The sequence below is a fragment of the Acanthaster planci genome, linkage group LG03, assembly GCF_054643075.1.
Source record: "Acanthaster planci isolate LZ-2023a linkage group LG03, COTS_SCS, whole genome shotgun sequence".
Taxonomy (NCBI): Eukaryota; Metazoa; Echinodermata; class Asteroidea; order Valvatida; family Acanthasteridae; genus Acanthaster; species Acanthaster planci.
In genome coordinates, this window is record NC_141779.1 from 6,378,318 (window position 1) to 6,400,660 (window position 22,343).

Below are 22,343 nucleotides of genomic sequence, written 5' to 3' on the forward strand. Positions count from 1 at the left end.
TTTCCTCAACGTCCAACTTCAGATTGAGGGTGATCGGCTATCAGCTTTCCGTGTTCTACAAAGCAACTGACTCACATAGCTTTCTCTGATACGACTCCTCCCATCCATGGTCTTCCAAGGATTCTTTCCCTTACTCTCAGATTCTCAGACTTCTTCGTATCTGTAGTGAAATGAAACGGCACTTGGCTGGCCGATTCACTGAGCACCTGAGAAGCGTCTGACGTCAATTCCCAGGGCACCCTGTAGCGCATCACTTCACCAAGGCACCACACGCTTGTGACGACATGCGCGTGTGTACCCTAACTATGACAACATCAGACGCTCGACGCTTGGAGACGGAACAGCGCATCATATTCCAGATTGGAACACTGATGCCAGGTGGTTTGAATGTGGAATTTTCTGCATTCAAATCACTAGTGCCCCCACAGCTCTGAAGAAGGCCCAGTGGAGCCGAAAATTTAGCACCTTACACTGCCTTAGCAAACTGTCGAGCACTGTTTTTTCTTACTTTGCCCCTACATTACTGACTGAAATATTCCTGTGTCAATGGATGTTGTTTGTCAGATTAGAGTAGAACCAAACAGTCCTTCATGTCGGTGTGTCTAGTAAATGAAGATATGAATTTTTAAAGAATTTTGAATAAAAAATGAAAAATACTCTGGCCCAGCAGAATCAACATTTATAAATGCCCCCGGCAGGAAATGGTTAACAGTGCTCTTCTTATCTGTGGTCGACTGTACACCACTCAGTGTTGTATGACTCAAGTCCAGGACTCAGACTTGATTCGGACTCGAGTCACCCTTTTTTTCATGATTCGAACTCGACTCAAGTCACATTTGATAATGACTCGGACTCAAGCACGATGACTCGGACTTGAGCTTGGTGACTTGTGACTCACGTATTTTCATTACATATATTTACCGTATACGCCGTTGAAAATTAATTTGTATGCGTTATTGCATCATACATTTTCCACTTTGCCGTATCCACAAACTGTGCGGTAGTAAGACTATGCACTGGACAGACGTACATATTCAGCCTTATAGTCTCCAGAACCAGTTGCAAATGTAAACACTTTAACCAAAATGACCAGGCGCGCTTGTAAATACAAAATACGTGGCCTGTGCTGGGCGTGACTGTAAAAGGTTTTTAAATACCCTAAGCTTCAGCTCATGCATTCTCCTCAGCCTGTCTTAAATGTACTTTAAAACCAGCCCAGCACTTCATTCCATAAATATAGAAATAAACGAAGATTATGGAATTGAAAGTATAAATGGTGGATGATTTTAGCAAAAAGTACCATAGCTTTTGCAATGTAGGTCATTAAGCAGCATAAACAAAACAGATAGCACACAACAAACTAATGACTTTGATCATGGATGTTTCTCCATGGTTTCATATACTTAGAATAATTGGCTGAACAACTTCATTCATGACTTGTGACTCGTGACTTAGACTTAAGGTTTGTGACTTAAGACTTGGACTCAGACTCGAGGCTTGAGACTCGGGACTCGACATTGGTCACTCGACTGCAAAACTGACACCACTTAGTTCATATTATTGTGCTCATGACTAACTTTTGGATCGTTGCTGACCCCCCAGTCGGTGCAATTCTGCATTTGTAGTGACTGTTTAGGTAGGTAGAGCACTGTAGACTCCTCCCCCACATTAAGTGTGGGTCAGGTCTACTAGAGCACACTTACCCAAACAGTCCTCTCCCACCCACTTTAGGCTCTGACCCTTATGAGTTGCTTTATGGGAGGTCATGGTGCACCACGGATAATTGAATCTTTTCAGCAAATAATAAATAGGCGCATGGCATATGTAGTGACTGTTTGGGTCGGTATATTCCAGTAAACCCAACCTACACTTAATGTGGGGAAGGAAATTGCTTATTGCGAATGGGTGGTAGGTTGTTAAAATGGTGGTTTTGTGTGGTGCAGGGAATTCATCAATCCATCAATATCAATCAAATAAATAACCTTTAATTACTTACAAAGTGCGCGTAATTGTGGCAGTGTGTCATCCGTAAACTTGAAAAGTGGCCTGTTTACAGCAAACCCTCGGTGGCGCACTACATATTGTGAATTGCCCATATTGTACAGGAGGTCTGTGTCATTTGTGGCACTATGCCAGATTTTTACCATATGTCATGAATGAAAGCAGGTCCAATAAGCCTATTGGGGAGGCTAGCTCACCTTTTTTTCTCATCAGGGTGCACAAGTTAGCGTTGGACCAGTAGGAAAACCCAGGGTAATCCATCAAATTTTCAAGGTTTACTGAAATTTGATTCATTAAAAGCATACAATTTACTTTGTATTCAAGATATAGTACATGATTGAAATACAAGTACCCTTTTTTACATAGTAATATGGGTAGTTCCAGAAATGAGGGATCCAAATGTGTGACATTTTTGTGTCCCTGTTACATCTGACCTTTGTTATTGACATGGAAATATCACCAGAATGGATTTCAAACTATTACTACGTGTATTTGTTTGGCAGGTAATTTGCATCAATATGGGCAATTCACAATAGTGGGCCACCAAGAGTCTACAACGCCTTGGCCAATCACAAAGTGCGAAATTTGTCAACCCTTTCCAACTGTGCAATGGGTCGACAGATTTCGCGCATTGTGATTGGCCAACGCGTTGCAAACTCTTGGTGGTGCACTATTGTGAAACGCCTGGATTCATCACTCTCAGAAAGTAGAAACTGTGTTGGGAACTTACAAATCATATGTTAGATGTGACATGGACACCAAAAAAGGACCCTAATTTCTGGAATTACCCATATACAAATTGTATTCAATTCATTGACTTTGCGGCCCCTTTACAGCTTATAATGTTATGATAGAATAAAGGTATAATGTGCACAATATTTACACTGTACGCAAAGTGTACAGTAATGTTACTCCTTACAACAGTTGAAAGAGTCATTGGTAGGCCTGCATGATTGCATGTACATGTGTACATGTACTACTCACAGTGTGCTTTTCCTCTAGTAGTTTCATACTGAAACGGTATCTTTTAGAAGTGTACTTGAATATTTTTGAAAAATCTATTTTCAAATGTGCAAATTTCCTCTATATGCACTTTTGCATAGGTGTTATTTTAAGAATATATTGTTTGCTATTCTCAGTGGAATTTGTTTTTGTTAAATCCAGGGAGAGGGTACAAGCGATATGCTGTGGAACTGTGTCAGGAGGGATTTTCCAAGTCTGTTTTGGCGATCCAGAATCTCTAACAAGGTCAATGCCTGGTGAGTCACACACACACACACAGAACGGCTTCTCCTCCTGCATTGTGTGGACATCTTTTGTTCACAAGTCCGCCCTATGTACATGTACATGAATGTAAGGTTGGTGCACACAGTCATACATATAGTGAGTGCACATGGAGGATATACTTGCCACTCTATTAGACAGAGGACATCTCAATCATGTGAGTGTAGCGTATAGCACTGAGGACAACACACATCAGCACTTTGTTGTTTTGGCCATTTAAATTATTTTGTGTTACTGGCGTGCTGCTGTAGAATACATCATCAATATGATATAAAGTCTTTTAAAAATGGTTTGTGCCACATATGATAGATAACGCTTAGCTTGGCTAGAGCTTTATTGTGTTGTTACAAAAGTCGTTGATGTTCCTCCAAGTTCTGGTCTGCAGTGCCACAGAGCAAGCTGCTTCAATGTCGCATGTGCCAGGAAGTTTTTTAACTGGAAGAATCTGTGCAGGCCATCTGTGACGTCTTTCTTCTCCTCTGTAGTCCAGGGACAATGCTTCACTCATTTCAATGTTGGAGATGCCTTTCAGCTGCATGGTGTGGTGCCAAGAAGCTGTCCTATTAATGTACAGGCAAGAAGAGGACATAAAAAAGTTAGGTGACAGCCTGATGGAGACAGCCCATCCAAAAAACAGACGGACAAATTTGCCAAATCTTACCATTTTCAATGAATTCACTGCTTTGACTGATATCCCGGCTCTAGCTGCTGTCTTCGTCACTGCTGAAGCATTCTGTGAGTAAACAAAGAGCATTGAAATCCATCAATTAAAGCACACATACATGTACAGGTATGCGGCAGTCTGCATGGGGTTGGGTTGGGAAATGTTGGATGTGGCTGGCCAAAATTGAACACTATTTTCATAGTTGTTTGGGCAAGTGCAATATATTTTTGTCATTTTTTCCTCTTCTTTGTTGGTATTGGTCTGTGTTTCTGTCTTCGGGGGTGGGAGGGGTCGGATTTGGAAGAAACAAAATGTGTTAGGTAGGGTCAGATCCCCTTAAAAGTTTGGGTTCAGGTTTGTTGCTTGAAGTCAATTAGACATGGGAAACATGGTTTTAGTGCAAGGGTACCCCTACGTCCAGTTACATTGAAGTTTTTGCCCCTCTGGGAAAGCAAGTTGCCCCTTTCTAAACTCAGGAAAAGTCTTTACAGTTTGATGACCCGCTGTACAGTATCTTGCAACTGGTAGTGCTTTTGAAGTTTGCTAGCGTTTTGAGTTGATGTTCCTTTCATGTGAGAATTTTACATGCAGTTGCTACATGTTTACAAAGTTTGGTGGACCGGATGCTGGATGCACCGTCAAGGTTAGCCTTGTTGTGTGACATGACTGGAGATGACGGGGCAGCTTGGCCTTGGGTACATCACAGTGAAAATAGGAGTGTTTTTGTCCATTTCCTGCAGCCATTCTCATTACTGGTCTGCATTACAGGCACACCACTGTTCTCACAGATGTCAGATGCGTCGACTTTGGGACATCACTTGGAGTAACAGATATAGTAGGCTTAGTGCTGGCACTAGTGGACAACTTAGCCATACTGTTCAAACTTCTCTGCTCTTGGCAGGCGGATCACCTAACAAGAAATTCAAACCCAAAATTCATTTTAATATACTGTATTCTTTCAATTCATTCTTATTTGGGTTGACTGGCTGGGGGACAGGCCCACACAGGCTTGACAGGCCAACATCAGGTGTAACAAAACACCATTTCAACACAATTTTAACCACCAGAGTTAGCATAATAAAAGTCTTTACTTTCTTGTTGCATTTCTGACTGCATATCCCTATTCCACTGGCACATTCACTCTTACAGCAGTCTAAGATATACATCAGCCTATCAGCAATATGGGGGGACCTACCAGAAGGCATACTTTAACCCCTTCGCTACGGAAGACTGCTACTACCACTGCACCATTGTGTGAGAATTAGTGCATACTACACGTACAGTCTATTCACCATGCAGCTGCTGGTTCTATGGGGCCTGCTGCTGGACAAAGCCCTCCATTCAGGGCATACCACAGCCCAGCAGTCGTGTCCAAAATAATCCTGCCGTGAAGGGCTAAGTACTTGGGCCATGCATACATGTAGTAAATGTTGTTAAAACATTGCTGAGGTAGGGTCCAGTCATGCTTAACATTCTACTTCAAACAAAATCGTTTTTACTCACCCAATTTTTCGGTTAGAAGAAAATGCTCACCGTGGCCCCAGTTTTCACTGTATTGTGAACCGAGGATGTTTACAATTTGCAATCCTACTTTGATGCATGGCTGCATTCAGGCACCGGAGAGCTTCCTCTGCACCTTTCACAAGTACACCCCCCAACAAACAGTTAGATGAGAAAGAATAGTTGGCTTAAGCTCAATTGCATTTAAAGAAATTCTTGTGTTGTGCTTAGGTTAGTTCCTGAATCAGAACGGGCAAAGAGAGTTCCATCATTGGATTTTGAGGATGAGATGATGCCTGCAGAAAGAGCCTTGTGATTGCTGTGAGACACTGAGGCTGATGCATTTACATTCGACGTACACATGGGGGAGAAGCCACAAACACGACAAGGTCTTCTGAGCGTAATTTTCAGTGTATGATCCTTGAGGATTTGCCAGCCCATTTGTACTCACCACCAAGATACTCCTTCAGCAGTTATGCAGAACAAAGATTGCATGGAATGAACTAATCCCTGTGACATTGCAGAGCATTGGGTCCGATGGGTGAATGACCTAGAGCTTCGAAAATTGTCAATGCCCTGTTGCGTCAAGTCACTCAGTTTTGATGCCGTCATGTCAGCACAGCTACACCATTTTTCAGATGGCTCCGAGAGGGGATATGGCGCTACAACTTACCGACATCTTCAGTTGATACACTATGTGCTGCTAATGGCCAACGCCAAGCTGGCCCCGCTGAAGGCAACAACAATCCTGCGCCTGGAGTCATCTATGTCAAGTTGAATGAGATGATCCATCAGCACCTGACACAACCACTTCAGGAGGCAATCTATTGGTGCGACAGCATGATTGTGCTATATTACCTGAAGAATGACGACAAAAGGTACCAGACCTTTGTAACCAATCATGTCACAAGAATTTGGACCATTCAACCCCACAGCAGTGGAGACACGTCGATAGTAAAGCCAATCCAGCGGATGATGTTTCACATGGCCTTACAGCACGAGTTGATTTGAAAGTGAGTGCTGGGTGCAAGGTCCGCAATTCCTACTCTGTGACGAATCTCACTGGCCATGTCAACCAGATTTTGCTACTCAGTCACTACCAGGTGTTTTGGAGGTAAAGGAAGATCCTGTTGTGTACACCACATGACCACGACCACCAGAAGACCACCTTCAGTGACGTGCTTCTCAAGTCCGGTGATGGCATAATTCATGTGGTTGGACGTCTGAGCAAAACCAGTCCAGACCAAGATGTGATGAACACCTGTCTTAATCTGTGTAAAAATTTCTATTCACAAGAAAATTATGGACAATTCACACAGTGCTACTCAGGCAATCGTGAAGGCAAACTGGCCAACAATGTCTGTGTATCGCGTGGTAAGCAGATGCATCCAAACCAGCGGGCGATAAACCTTGAGCCACGAGCAGAACAACCTTAAATTAAACTCATGGAAGCAGAAAAATACATACATAAATAAGAGACCAAGTTCTGTGAATTAACTTGCAGAAAACCTCTTGCAACATAGATGTCTTTTTGACTTGCAGCCTTAGGGTTGCATCCGTGACATGTACGGCCGATGTAGAGAGGGCATGGACAGAACGTTCAGTACATGTGCTGTACAAACATTTTGGTTCCTACATTTCCATCGTGCATTCCTTTGCATGGATGCGGTGCAGTGGGAACCAGAGCAGCTTCATTTAATGCATTGAGCTTTGCACAGGTGGTGTGATTTTTTCTGATTATGTGTAAGCATTGTGCGAACATTTTCTTGGTTATGTCACCGTGCACTGGGATTATGGTTTATGCTGCTTCGCCGATGTGGTACTTGAAAAAATATGTCAAGGTTGGCAGGTCTGCAGTTGTACATATCTCTGTATCTTTTTTGTGAATTGTGTGAATCTGAAAAAGTTAACCTGGGCCTTTAGAATCACAACACTGTCTTGGTGTTTTTTCTATACCCAGCAAGAAATGAGACCGGGGGGTACCCCCCCAACATGTCCAATCCCTATACACATTCCAGACTATTGTTACTTAACACATCCCCCAAGATGTCTGCAAGGAATTCCCCAGATTCCTGCGAGACAGTGACCAACACAAAGCAGGGGGGGTTCTCTCCGTCTCATACCTTGCTACATATGCTTTTTTCATTATATGGTAAAATTACATTTCCGAAGCAGTCCGTCCAACCCTACTTGAAGTTGCCAATTTAACCACTCCGCACCAGGGGACCCGGTATCAGGTACCTTATGTTTGGATGCATAGCCAGGGAGCCCGAAATCGGACAAAGAAGCTGGGTCTTGAAGCAAAAGACCACACTCTAAACAAAAGACCGAGCTGCTGGGACTTGAAGAACATTTTTTCAGTTGTCAATGGCGGAGGTAATCTGTCTTTTTTTTTGAAACATTATACCACTATTTGTGGCATTCAATACGAAGGATTACAACTTTGGACGAAAGCCTTCCAGTGTTACAGTGCTGAACAACACAATACCACTGCATGCTAATCTGGCCCTATTGAAAAACACGCCAGCAGCGAACTGCTCCAGTTTCGAGAACAAAAGAAAATTACGCAACACCGCACAATCTGGGCTCTCTTTACAAGGCAGCAGGCCTGGCTGAAGTAGATGGCACATATGTTACAGAGGGAAATTATTAATTGCGCATGTGCCGTTTTAGGGTCATTTGCATGCGTAATGAGGACCATGGGAATTAGTGCCAGGCAAACAGCTGTTTCATTTCAAGAAATTTACGTCTTATTTCACTTTTAAAAAAAATTCTTGCCCAAAATATTTTCATGGTAAGATAAGGCCTTTTCCCTGACATGTTTTTGTGAAAAGCTCTTTTCGTAAGCGGTAGTTTGTTTACGTTTTGATGCGATTTTTGAAGGCTCAAAACAAAGAATTCAAAAGTTTTCAAAAGTGGGCTGTGGTGGAGAAAGGTGTGAAGGTTTTAGATTTGCTGACGGTTTGCGCTATATTTTGTTCTCTTCCCGACCGGACACGTTTGCATATTGACCCAACTCAGCACTGATTCCGTTCATCCCGCATAATCTTACGGCCTTGCAAGCATAAGAATTCTGTGACTCAGGAGCAAAAGACGAACACAAAAGTACAGTAAGTTAACATGAAGTTTATTGTTGAAACCGAGGTCTGTCTGTCATTAAAATTGCCTGGAAAATGTTGAAATTCACGGTATACATTTCCAGTTTTAAATATACTATACATGCATGAACTACATGAATATCTATACCAGCTCCGTCGAAAATTTGTGTGTACCTGTACATGCTCATGTACACGTACATGTACTGCTACATGTACATGGTACAGTGTACATGGCTGGATCGGTTTTGTGCATGTAAAACACGTATAGATCCCGCTGCGCAGAAGTATCAAATATAACTCGTGAAAGTTGGACAAAAAAATCTAGCTACATAGAACTGATTGTATTGTGTAGTATTGTTGTATGCAGTGTCTCAGTGTTCTGGGAAAACTTCTAAAATTGAGAAATTTAGTGGAAAAAAGACCAAGTGAGTGATTGAAAATGGAAATAATTTATCATCTTAACCACTACCAGCCGGGGACTCCGGGATCGGAGCCGTATGGTTTATATGTGTGGCCGGGGTCTCCGAACTCGGACAAAGGAAACAGGGCCCTGTAACAAAAGACCGTACTCCGAACAAAAGACCAGGCTGCTGGGCATGACCGGCATTTTTCACTCTCAAAAGTGGTGATAATCCAGCATTATTTTGAAACCGTATACCAGGGTTTGGGGTATTTAGAGCAAGCGGATTACCACCGGGGACAAAAGCTCTCCACCACCGCAGCGATGAGCCACACAGCACCGCTGCATGCTAATCTGGCCCCTATTGAAAAGAGGTCAGCAGTGCACTGAGCCAGGTTCGTGAACAAAAGACAGCTGTATAACACCGCACAATCTGGGCTCTGTTTACAAGGCTGCAGGCCTGGCTGAAATATTCGGGTGTCAATGAAGGTCACCTGTCAACTTAGAGTAGTGCCTGAAGATTACTCCGTGCGGCTATAAACGACTGTTAAATGGAATGATGAATTGTTGAAGGATTTTGAAAACGGAAAAAATGATAGTCATGCCGGCCCAGCATCCTCAACGTTGAAAAATGCCCCGGTCCGAAGTGGTTAACAACCACTTTGAGGCTAAATTTATATTTATGTAGCATTTGGGGTAGGAATGGGGGTGAAATATACGTGACTAGTGTCAATAGATGTTGCCTTTCAGATTAGAGTAGCCACCAGACAGCCATATGTTGGGTGTAAACGTCCAGTAAATGAAGAAATGAATTTTCGAAGAATTTTGAAAATGAAAAATCTTGAAAACACCTGTATTTGTGCACGGCCATTTTAATTGAACCCGACAGCAAGTGGTTAACAAAGAGAAACTGAAGCTTGTGCTGATGCTCCACACGAATGACTCACATGATGTGATCTCCCATGGTTCAAGCGTGAAAAGTGTTGCATTGGCGCTATCACATGCATTGCCCACATCACCGGATATGGTACTACACTGACTGACCATTGATCAGGCTACTCAAGTTCCTAATTCCAGACAGGCCTGTTGTCTGACCAGAGACTGGGGGTCATCAAACCAAAAAGTGAAACTTTTGGCACTGTGAACACATATTTTTATACAAAGGCCTAGCATAATGTGTTTTGGAACACAACGTCAAATGGTATAAACATCATTATATTAACAATATATATTTATATAAAACAAACCAAAGCAAAATTCCAATGAGCGGAACTCAGAAGTGAACCCTGCAACCTCTCCCCCTCCCCATCTTAAGGGCCTGCCAGATATGTATAAAGCATGACCATATCTCTTTAAATTGTGCAATTTGAAATGATCTTTTAATCTACTTATTGAGCTTCTTTGTGCATCACCCATAACCTTGGTGCGGTATCATGCTGTGGGGATTTTAATGACTGAAAGAGTATTTTTCTTTTTTGGTATATAAGGAGGTTTTTTATTGGTTTTCCAATTTGGCAGCTCCACAACACCCAAAGCTAGCAACAAATTGTTCATGCTTTTATTGCTTTTTAGTACTGTTGTCTTAGACATGTAAATAAATGACAAAGTTTTTTTTTGTCCAAGGTATTTCAAGCGTTCAGAGGGTAGCTGGAGTAACAGCAAATGGACAGTTTTTTGGTATGGCATCTCCAACCAACAGTTGTCCTACACTCTAGTGGAATGGGCTGTCAAGAAGCCCAAATCATTCCATGAACCAGATGAATATGAAGAATGGCCCGCAATCACTGAGTCATTATGAGGTACTAGGTCTTTTGTTGCTGATATATTTTCATATTGGATATAGATATGGGATTTAAGTGGTTTGCATGTAACTACCAAATATCATGGAAGCTTCCCAGTTTGACACTGGTCTAATGATGTACAGTAATAACTTGTCACATTGCACATGAGAACTTGCGCTGTTATCAGTAAAGGCAAATTAGCACTGAGTTTGGGGGAAAGCCTAAAAATTGTGTGCAACTGAAGCAGATGTGAGATTGGGTTGCCTCTCATGCGTTGGAAATTCCTAAATTTCTGTTAAATTTATAATTACTTTTATAGTATCAAATGACTATTTGTGAAATGTGGGTGCCTGTCTGTGTTACTCCTGTTCATTGAGATAAATTTTGAGACAGTTTGTTTATTTTTTACAGGTGGTATATAGGTTGGCCAGTTCCTTGGTTATGTTGGAATTTGGCTTGCAGGTGCTTTATTTCTGAACCGATGTTCTTACCTTGCTGTGAAATAAAGAAGCTCATAATTGGTTGCTTTGTCTGTACTCATTGAGAAGGAAAGAAAATCTAGGTTCTGCCATCATGTGATCTTATGTTACAGTTGTGAAACTGCTGATGAGTGTTGCAGTTCTTTATCATATGTTCTATACATAAAATGATTAGCTGCTAAAGAATTATTAGGGGAAAACAAATGCACTTGGCCTGTCTTTTAATTAAGCAAGCATGTTTAGGACTGGCTTGGCTTTGGAAGCTGATAGCGAACAGAGTTTGACGCAAGGGTCATTATCAACTTTCAAAGCCCAGCTGGTCTTAAACATACTTCTCTTTAACATACTTTCTCTAAGACTGGTGAAGCACAAATTTTTCCCATTCAATAAATACTTGTTTGTATAATTTGGCAAACTCCCAAACTGCTTATGCATAAATTTCTGTCTGTATCACTCTACACAATAAGATTATTTAGATGACACGAATGGGACTGTCAACCAGACTAAAATGGCTGTTGTTGCCAGAGGGGCATTTGGTAAGAACAAGAAAATTGTTTTCTAAACTGTGAAGCCAACACTTGTGCATGGATATGCAATCATATTTAACCTGAAAGTTGTGAATTTTCAAAAGGACATATTGGTGATTTATTTTTTAACTGGGAGATACGCTAACAGTTGTGCATGATGTGTATAATAATGATGCAAATGTGCTCTGATGTTTCACATCAACTTTTCAGGCTTGGTTAAAATGTTCACATTTATTGCTCTTTTTTAACAGGTTTCAATTACATCTCATTTAAAGATGGTTTGCCCGATTGTAACAGAGCATAGAGCTTTCTCACTATTCTCAGCTTTGAAATAAACATTTCCTTGTCATGTTTGCATATGCTGAAATTTTGTAGTCTTAAAAAGCATGCAAAAAGTCTTTAGGTTCTGCACAGAGATCTAGAATTTTGCAAAATTGAGAGAATGACTCACCTTGATGTCTGAATATTCTCCAACCATCCCACACGCATTAGCCTTGACCTTGACATCCATTTCCAGCTGTCAGCAAGGTTTCAACCCAATCGGACTTGTACCTCAGGAGATACATGTACAGTTATTAAGGGTGTGCTTTTTATGTCACGTGACTTTTCACCTGATGACGTCATCATCACATGATGCCAGGTTTCACCTGTAATGCTTCCCTTTCTAGCTATCTGCAGTTTCATCCCAATCAGACATGTTCTTCAGAAGATACAGGACTTTGAAGATTTCACCTTATCATGTGACACGTGATGACGTCATTATTGTGATTTTGTTTGGGACCCTCTGTAGCTGGTGGACTAAGAGTGTGCACCTAATATACAGTCATTCAGATCATTCAAGGTCCTGCAGTTTGCTGTTGAAACATACTAAACTTATTAGGAAAATGAAGTATGCAACAGTCTATAATAGATCAGGTGATGATGTCATCATGACATCATGCTTTGAGGTACATCTATGCTATAGCCTAGGGTCTTTGAGGTAACTTCAATGAAGATACATGTACAAACTTGTAGAGGGACTAGGGGCACAAAAACCATGTACAAAATGAATGGCATTTTGTCAGAAGAACATCATGGAGGAGGAGCAGAAGGACAATAAGATTTCTGACTTTTCAAATGAAAACTTTATTTTGTTGTATTTGAAAACGAACCAAAGTTACAGTAACTTTAACAAAATTAAACTATTTACAAATAAAATATCTGAGAAATGAACAAAGTAAAGATCAATGTTTAATAGAAATGAAGTAAGCGAAAATGTGTACAAAATAAAACATCAATGATCAATGGAAATAGTGTAATCGAAAATGTATTTAAAATTAAAATTACATGTCGATATAATTGAAACACAAATAGAACAAACACGTAGTAAATTACAAACAACAGATCACTCAACACAAATGAACAAAATTAAGATGAATAATTAATTGAAAACCAAAGGAAACCGACAAGGGGGAAAGATTACATAGTAGAACTTATTCAATACGGGTGTGACAGAGATTGACATTGTTACAAATAACAGGTTTGTCAAAAGAAAAGAAAAACCTAACTGAATAATTAAAGTAAATTGATCTTTTATACAATTTAAACAGAACTGAACAAGTGACAATACAGAACGTGTCAGGTGAAAAAAAACATAAATGATTGATAGGAATAATGTGACCTGAAAGAAAAATCACAATAGAAATGTTCAATACAAACTGTCAATATGAATTAAACAAAAAGTCGAAATAACTACAACTCATGGATTTGTCAAAAGAAATGACAATAAAGACAAAATTACAAAACAAATAATTGAAGGATATTTACAACAAATAGACAGCAACCCCCGAGAAAGATCCCATTAACGAAAACAGTCAAAATCTACAAAACACAAAAATCGAATTGACAACCAAATACGGGAATTTTAAACAATACATATAATCAACTGTATACTGAATAAAACAAATCGACGTTTCGGCCAGTATGCTCTGCCGTCCTCAGGGGAATGTGTACCCCCCTCAACACATTCCCCTGAGGATGGCCAGTATGCTCTGCCGTCCTCAGGGGAATGTGTACCCCCCTCAACACATTCCCCTGAGGACGGCCAGTATGCTCTGCCATCCTCAGGGGAATGTGTACCCCCCTCAACACATTCCCCTGAGGACGGCCAGTATGCTCTGCCGTCCTCAGGGGAATGTGTACCCCCCTCAAAACATTCCCCTGAGGACGGCCAGTATGCTCTGCCGTCCTCAGGGGAATGTGTACCCCCCTCAACACATTCCCCTGAGGACGGCCAGTATGCTCTGCCGTCCTCAGGGGAATGTGTACCCCCCTCAACACATTCCCCTGAGGATGGCCAGTATGCTCTGCCGTCCTCAGGGGAATGTGTACCCCCCTCAACACATTCCCCTGAGGATGGCCAGTATGCTCTGCCGTCCTCAGGGGAATGTGTACCCCCCTCAACACATTCCCCTGAGGATGGCCAGTATGCTCTGCCGTCCTCAGGGGAATGTGTACCCCCCTCAACACATTCCCCTGAGGATGGCCAGTATGCTCTGCCGTCCTCAGGGGAATGTGTACCCCCCTCAACACATTCCCCTGAGGATGGCCAGTATGCTCTGCCGTCCTCAGGGGAATGTGTACCCCCCTCAACACATTCCCCTGAGGATGGCCAGAGTATACTGGCCGAAACGTCAAGTTAAACACTCACCGGTTCTTTTTAGAACCACACCTCTTCCCAAAAGAGAATATTACATGGTGTACCTGCAAACCTACATCCTAATTCCAAGATGGAATCTGTGACAAATTTGTGGTGATGAAATAGCGAAGCGCTTTCAGGAAGAAAATAAGACAGGGGCTTTTCAGAAAACCAAACCTCAAGGCCATCCTTGATAGACATCATCATGTTAGGGGCATTGGTACGAGCCCAAAATTCAGAATGCAATTTTAATTTGCCCTTTACATTAACGCCTTCGGAAGTGAGATCACTTACATGATGATCACAATGTACCTTTATGATATCGGAAATTTCCCAGCTTGAGGATTAGGTCCCAGAGAGCCCTTGGGTTCTTTCCAGCACTCTGAAGTTGTGGCAGCAATAAAAGGGGTGAGGGGTCGAAAGGGCACCGAAAGTTGACCTTCCACATCCACTCAAGCGGCAAGGCCTTGGGGACTGCAGGGTTGACCACACCTCGTAACACTGACAGTAAGCACCTGCAGAATGCTAGCCTTGGTCAAGGTCAAAGATTGTATAGCGCCGCACAGCAGCGCAAGATGGGGAACTGACCATCCCGCATGTGTTAATTTCATGGAGGTCAAGATCCGCCATTTTGGTGTGCAAATTGCGATCTGTTTGTACAAGCGACATATGGCGGCAGGAGGCTCTATCCACGAAAAAGGGGCAGTAAGGTAAATATTTACCTCCAATTAAGATTGAAACTTATATTTATCATAAATACAAATGTGTAATATCATAACTTAAAACCGTTGGAGATGAAATCGGAGAATTTTGGTGTGTTCTGTGTGGTTACATTCTCTGGGTTGCGGCCATCGGATCGTGCAGCAATCTTAAACACAAGAAGTTGTGGCCTAGGCCCTACATACATGTTTCTTGTACGTTGGCCGCCTGGGGGCAGATATCCCACGGCACGTTTCATTACAACTTAAGTCACTCACCCCCCCCAAACTGTTGACTAAATTACCCTCAAAAAGTGGAGTTCTTATACTTCTTGACACCTCTGAGCAAAAATGATGTCTTGAATATCAGAAGGTTAAAGTTTCTGGGAAGAGATAAAACTTTAATTTAAAAGAACAGTTGTGTTTTGCCACAGTAATATAATGTTAAATGAAGATGGACCATGACCTTTTACCACAACACCTGAACTTTTGGCTTGTGTACATCTTTCATTTTTTTCTTGGCAAACAGTGGTTATTCACACATGAATATTCATATAGGCTTAGGCGTACAAGATGTATACCAGAATATAAATTTGTACCTGTAACGTTACGTGGCCACTGTCAACATCTGTCATGCATGTCCATTAGCACTAAGTACTGTATATTCACATAACTATTTTTAGAGTAGAATTTGTCAAGAGAAAAAAATCTTCAACCTGTTTTCCAGTTTTACACCCTGCTCTGAAGGGTTAACACACACAAGAATTTTGTTTGTAAGTGTACCATTTCTGTGTTCGCTTTTTTCATTCAGAAAATTTCTCATCTGTTAAAAACAACTTTGCAGAAGATCATTGATCGGTCTACAAATGACAACAGGAATGTAATTATTTTTCTTGAAAAGATTTGTATTACTCTCTGTACAGATGTTGTAGCTTTAAACAAATCATTAGAAAAAAATCTGTATAAAGATTCCAGTCGATACAAAAGCCATATTCAGTGTTTTGCTCAAATGTGACAGAAAGATGCCTAAGCCCAAGCTATTTACCCTAAAATTGCAAGAGGTGTTGTCCTGAGGAAATCCTGCAAAAAAAGGAAATTTGTGTTCTTCCGAAAAGGGCAGCCTGAACTACATAAAAAAAAAGAAGTAAAATATGAATGAGGGAATGAGTTAACTTAATCCACACCCAGTATTGATACAATGAGGGAACATTTCTGTCGATAACGTGGCTTTTACTGGTAACCAGCTATGTCACTTTGTGATGGTGTTGTTGGGACCCTATTCTCTGTGAAAGAGAGCTCAATGTTAGCAGAAATCTATCAGAGCCTGCTACACACCAAACCTAACCTGGGATGTAGTTGGGTTGTCACGAAACCCACACTTCCGCTTTATTGTTAAAAAAGGTTTTCAACTACATCGTGGTTGAATCTACCTGTTAAAGAAATTTCACACTATCATGTGTTCTCATATCATTTCAAAGCTGGAGAAGGGAAGAAATATTCAAAATCCATACCTTTAATACACAGACCATTTTTAGATCCAACAATTTCCAAACTTTTAAGCCTTGGTATAGTAGTACTTAAAAACGATGTGTGGTTTTTCCTTCTGATATAGGCTCTTCAAAACCTGCTTCTCATTTCAGGTCCTGCTGTTAAATGCATCAAACAAGTTATCGATTTTCTCGATGAACTCTAAAGTGTAGTAGGCAGCTTCAGCAGGGAGCTTCCCATGAGAAGTACAAGTGTAGATGCCTGCTGCAACGGTATGACTCAAGACCTGTGCTGCTTTATTCACTCTCAATTTTTGAGAAGTTGTCAAAGGGACCTCATTAAAGTTTAGATGCCATACGAATGGGTATTTGTGAATCACACTCCCCATAAAATCAAATGTAGGACCATTTTACATGTCCAGTCACCCCTTCTGAATACATGTATCTAAAAAGGTAGCTATGTAAGTTTGATCTTGTATTCTTAGTTAAGGAAATGAGGCTGATCAAACATGCAAAAGACCTTTTTTTCATCAAGCAAGAAGTATGGTTTTCCTCTTAAATTGCAAGTGTATTGTACAGTTTCACATTACTGCATCCATGGTCGCATACAATCAATTTCGGAATCAAGAGACAAGGCAATTTCTTTGCATAACACCATCTTCTACCTCTAACATTTACACACCTCGATGAGTTGTGTATTTGTCAATTTGAGAAGCAAAGAAAAACAGCTGGTTCATCCATGGTACCGAGTAGCACCTTTGATGAGGTTGCTCGTGATTTCAGCTGGAGTGGTAATACATGAGAGGATGTTCTGAAGCTGTTGCACTTTCTCATTGCAATTACAATGTACATGTATTCACGGGTCAGAGGTTCATTACAAATATGAACGTCATTAATTTAGGGGTTCAATCTAGCTTAAGCTACGTGTTGATTTTTGCCGCGATTGTATGCCTATTTTTTGGTAAATTTCACTTTGCACTATTAAAATTACTACTCGCCTTTCTTTGTTCTTGGGAAAATATAAGAATGATAGTTCCGAGCTTTTCTTGAACCTGCTTTTGCTGTTGATGCATAGACCTGGAGGAGAAAAAAAATGGTTGATGGCTGCACACGTCGACGACATTGTGCTTCGCGATCCATTCGTACACAGAGCGCCGCCCAGAAACTAGAAACGTACAGTGTGCATGTACATTTTTTGTACTTGGCGCGCATTATACTGTGGCGCAATATCACACCAAAATGGCGTCCGTACCGATTACGCGTTTCAGTGGAGAGTTGCCCGTCTTGCGCCGCTGCGCGGCGCTATACAATCTTTGGTGAAGGCATTCGTCGCAGCGCAGCGCGAACCTGCCGCTCGCTTACTTACTTGTACTTTCATTGCAAAATCAGGGCGAAGAGCGACCTCACGCGGCTTGCGAAATATGGAAATCAGCTGAACCAGGACGAAAGCCTTTAGGGGTGCACTGAACCAATTCAAGCTCCATTGAAAATAGTGTAAAATCAACCAAGTTTGGAGCCCCATGGCAGGCAACTGAAGTCCCTGAGGCCTCTCAAACAAAAACAATGTGTTGTTTGGTCCTTTAGGTTTCATTTGATTTTCAATTTTTAGTAGGTTAACCTATGAATTTTTTAATTATTCGCCCAAAACTAACTCACCCCCCAAAAAGTGAATGTTGCCAAGCCCTCCCAGCGGCCATTTTTCAAATGACATCCCTCACCTACCGGGGGCTCTTCTGACTAATTTTCAATCCCATTTTTGTCTGCTTTGCCCCCAGATGGGTGCCCCCGAATCTACAGAGATGATCCTGGGCCACACTGACACAATCCCACCATTTCTTGGCCGAAACAGACCCCTCTTTTCGAAACAATCACTGGGGGTACTAGGCCTGGTGGAGAATTTTCCTTGAATTGGGACACTGTACCCTTAGTGCAACCGTCCGCGGAAGCTTATGTTTTTATTTACTTTGCGCTAGGTTTCTAGCGCCCTAGCCCTACGTCTATGCGAATATGAATAGATGCAAGCGTGCGATGAGTGCGATGTGACATATCTCAGCTAAGTATACAAGTGCATAATGCATCAACTGGCGTGCATGATAACCATGTAAAATGGCAGACCTTCCGAAACGACCGCAGCACGACGAGTTGTCTTGTTGCTTGAAATCCGCTGCAGATAAATGAATGTTGGGTGATTTTCGTGCCGGGCAGCGACAAGCCTTGGCGGGGTAACGACGTTTTCGGGAATTTGCCAACAGGCTACGGGAAATCTGTTATTTTTCAGGCTGCACTTTAACGGTCGGGTTGACCATTACTAGGTTCGGATGGGGGAAGGATGAAGATCCTTCTTGACTCGACTCTGTGCTACATTCTGATTACTTTATTTATGTAATGGGCGTATGGTGTAAGCTGGTTGTCAGTGGTAGGCTTCCGTCGAGTTGGAGCGTGTTGTGAAGACATGCAAGCGTTTCCATGACAACTGTTGGTGCATGAATTTTCCGTGTGACTGTGCAGAATCAGCAATTTGTTCATATAAAAAAATAACTAAATTTAGTGATAGTTTTGGCCCTGATTCCTTGGTAATGTGTGGCCTAGGTCATGATAAAGTTGTAAAATATTAATTAATGTTGATCACTTGATTGTTGGCCCACCAAGCTGCCATTTTTGCCAGCCCTGCCAAAGACGTGCTCGTCCTAACCGAGTAATTTTTGAATCATTTTCGGCAGTTTCGCTGTATTGAACCTGATTTGTGAAACTGGTTCTTGATGTTCATCTAGCTACGGTAGCCAGGCTGTGCCATCACTGGGTGTAAGCAAACATAGAACTCAAGCTTCACACCTAATCGGATGACTGTTTAAGCATGTTGAGGATTTTTCTTGGGGAGAGGCTACGTGCTCCCTGTTATTAAACGGCACATTCAAAGAACCTCAAGATGGGAGTCACTCGTCGCATCATTTGATGTCCAGTCTTACCCAATGTCCTCCCTTCTCTTTACACTTACTTTATTTACATATTATGATTACACTTAAAGTGGCATGACCGAAGGCATGCACATAAGGACTGATGAGTGCATTCGACCAAATCGTTGTATTTGTGCGCGAGCTCATTAATATTTGTGATCCCATGGGATTTTACAATAAGACAGACCATAATCAGGAGGGATCATAGAAATATTGCTTTAAATGGCGAATTTGGGACTGATTCCCAAGTTACCAGTTCGGGTATTTCTTTCACAAAAGCCCCAAATTGCGGGGCTAATTTGGATTGTTGCGGGCGGCTACATTAAAAATGAGCACTAATTTTACTGCTATTTGGGGGGTATCTTCCTTGAAAGAAAAAAATTCGTGACTAACCCCCATGAAAATGAAACGAAATGTGATAGTCTAGAATTTCCAGTGACAAAACGGAGGCCAACCTCTCAGCGACAGTCATCAGGTGGCGCTATTTCGGTCCGATTTTGCATTGTTTTCTATGGGTGCGTATTTGGGGTTGCACTGCACCAAATCTAATTTCTGTTTCCCCGGTGTCCGAGGGGATCTTTTTTGAATGAAAAAATGGGGGAATTTCAAGCCCTCTTCCACAGGTCAGAATAGTCAATACGCCCCTCCAAGAGACACGATGTCGTTCCTCTGATCTTTGGCTATAATCATTACTGTTTTGACAACTCCCAAAGACAAAACTGCTCATTTTTTCCGCCTATAAATAAAAAAGCACTAAAAAAAAAGAACAGGATACCCCCTTTTGATCTGTTGCCATGGGTGTCGCCATCTTGTCTTTTCAGGTTGCACTACACCAAATACGTGCCCACAGAAGACAGTGCAAAATTGGACCGAAATAGCGCCGCCTGTTGACTCTTGTGACGAGGTTGGCCTCCTTTTTTCACTGGAAATTCAAGATTATGGTCAGAAGATCACTTTTTGTTTCAATTTCATGGGGGTTAGCCGCGAATTCTTTTTATTCGCCTTTCAAGGAAAAGCAGTAAAACTAAGCGCTCATTTCTGAATGTAGCCGACTGTCGCAATTTATTAAATTAGGCTCGCAATTTGAGGCTTTTTGTGAAAGAACCCCGAACTAGAAACTATCAGTCCCAAATTCAGGATTTATAGCAATATTTCTATGATGCCTCCTGATTATGGCATGTGTTATTGTAAAAAAAAACATGGGATCACAAAATATTAATAAGCTCGCGCGAAGAAATACAGTAATTTGGTGGAATGCACCCTTGGTGTAGTGCAACCTGTAAAGACAAGATGGCGGCGCCCTGTTCTTTTTTTCTTTTAGTGCTTGTTTATTTACAGGCGGAGAAAATGAGCACTTTCGTCTGTGGAAGTTGTCAAAACAGTAGCGATTATAGCCAAAGATCAGAGGAATAAACATTATGTCTCTCGGATGGGCTTATTGACTATTCCGTCCTATAATAACTGAAGGAGGGCCTGAAATTCCCCCATTTTTTCTCGGCCAAAAGAGCTCCCCCCAGACGCCGGGGAAACAGAAATTAGAAAGGTCCAATCACCAATTCCGTCTGCTTGTCCTCTTTCTGGTAGTTATTGTCCTGAAGTTTAGCAGAAGATGTTTAATTTCTCCATTTGTTTACAGAATAAAGATTGCCATTGCGCACAAAACAGTGCCGCATTCAGTGGCAACAGAGAAACTGTATTATCCTTCAGAAAAAAAAGGAAAGCGTATTCAATTTTTGGGATTGGTTTCTATATTTTGGGCTGACTTTCTTCGGTTTGTTTCACGCGTGGGTATATGGCACAAAGAATCACACAAGTTTGACACTTGACTTAGAAGTTTCTGGAAGCAGCCATGTTTCACAAAGGGGTAAAAGTGCAAAGTACTTTCTGAACAGCGCCCTCTGTTGGCTAGAAGGTGCACGGTTAATATAGTGCATATCACATATTGTTACAGGTTTCATCCATTTTTACTGCAAAACCAGCTCTCGGGGTGATATTGAAGCTACTCTAATCTTCCCATAATGCAATGGTCAAATCTGAGATGAACCTGAAAGGACAAGTAATCACGTGGAATGTCCCGTACACCTTTGATTCTGGTCGGAGCTCCTCAGACCAGATATAAAGCCCATAGCGTTAATCATTTGAAAAAAATAATTACAATCAGTAAAGCAAAGCAAAGGTGAATTTGATCTCCCATTACTCTGATCAGCTGGCAAAATGTTTTGACTTGTCGTGCTCAACTGTCCTGGAATGACCACATTAAAATTTAAGTTCATCTGCTAACAGTATGCTTGGCCTCATTAATACTATGGCTTTCAATGCCTCAGTTCCTGCCAAATGGTGCCTTTATAAGGCCCGTCGTACTTGCTATCCTAGAGTATGGCGTTCCCGCCTGGTTGCCACATAACAAAAACAAGCTGAGAAGATCGTCTGCAAAACATTCAGCGTCAGGCCACTCGGTTTATATTGGGTCAGAAACGTGGGGTTATGACATACATGTATGAAGAAAGACTGGATACTCTCAACTGGCCCACCTTATCCAATCGGCGTAATTTTGCAGTGTTGTCTTTTGTATCCAAGTGTTTGTTTAATCTTGTCAATAATGAATTGTGTAGTCACAGCGCAAAAGTAAATTGTAGACATTTAGATGTTGTTAGTTTTAATCATCTTCAAGCCAGAACTCAACTATTACACTTATCCTGTTTTCATCTGTTTCCTCGTTTATGGTCTGTTCTCCCTGAATATATTCGTAATGCCATTATTTTGCAGCCCTTCTCAAGTTTTCTTATGTTGCTT

The 22,343-nt window shown here is 41.5% G+C and overlaps 1 protein-coding gene and 1 long non-coding RNA gene across 17 annotated transcripts in view; both read left to right on the forward strand.

Annotated features, from left to right (window-relative positions):
• nags (N-acetylglutamate synthase) overlaps positions 1-12,101 on the forward strand; it is a 78,485-nt gene extending 66,384 nt beyond the window's left edge. For 10 of the 16 annotated variants that reach the window (XM_087135055.1, XM_022246879.2, XM_022246932.2 and 7 more), the window contains 2 exons: positions 3,166-3,260; positions 10,571-12,101. In XM_087135055.1, the coding sequence (XP_086991181.1) occupies positions 3,166-3,260; positions 10,571-10,745 (270 nt within the window). In that variant the 3' untranslated portion in view covers positions 10,746-12,101. The other 6 variants (XR_015424923.1, XR_015424924.1, XM_022246923.2 and 3 more) reach the window with 4 other exon arrangements.
• Positions 12,102-13,947: 1,846 nt separating this feature from the next.
• Positions 13,948-19,521, forward strand: LOC147799582 (uncharacterized). Its single transcript, XR_015424842.1, has 2 exons — positions 13,948-15,989; positions 16,750-19,521. It is a non-coding gene; the product is annotated as an uncharacterized LOC147799582 (long non-coding RNA).
• Positions 19,522-22,343: the final 2,822 nt, after the last annotated feature.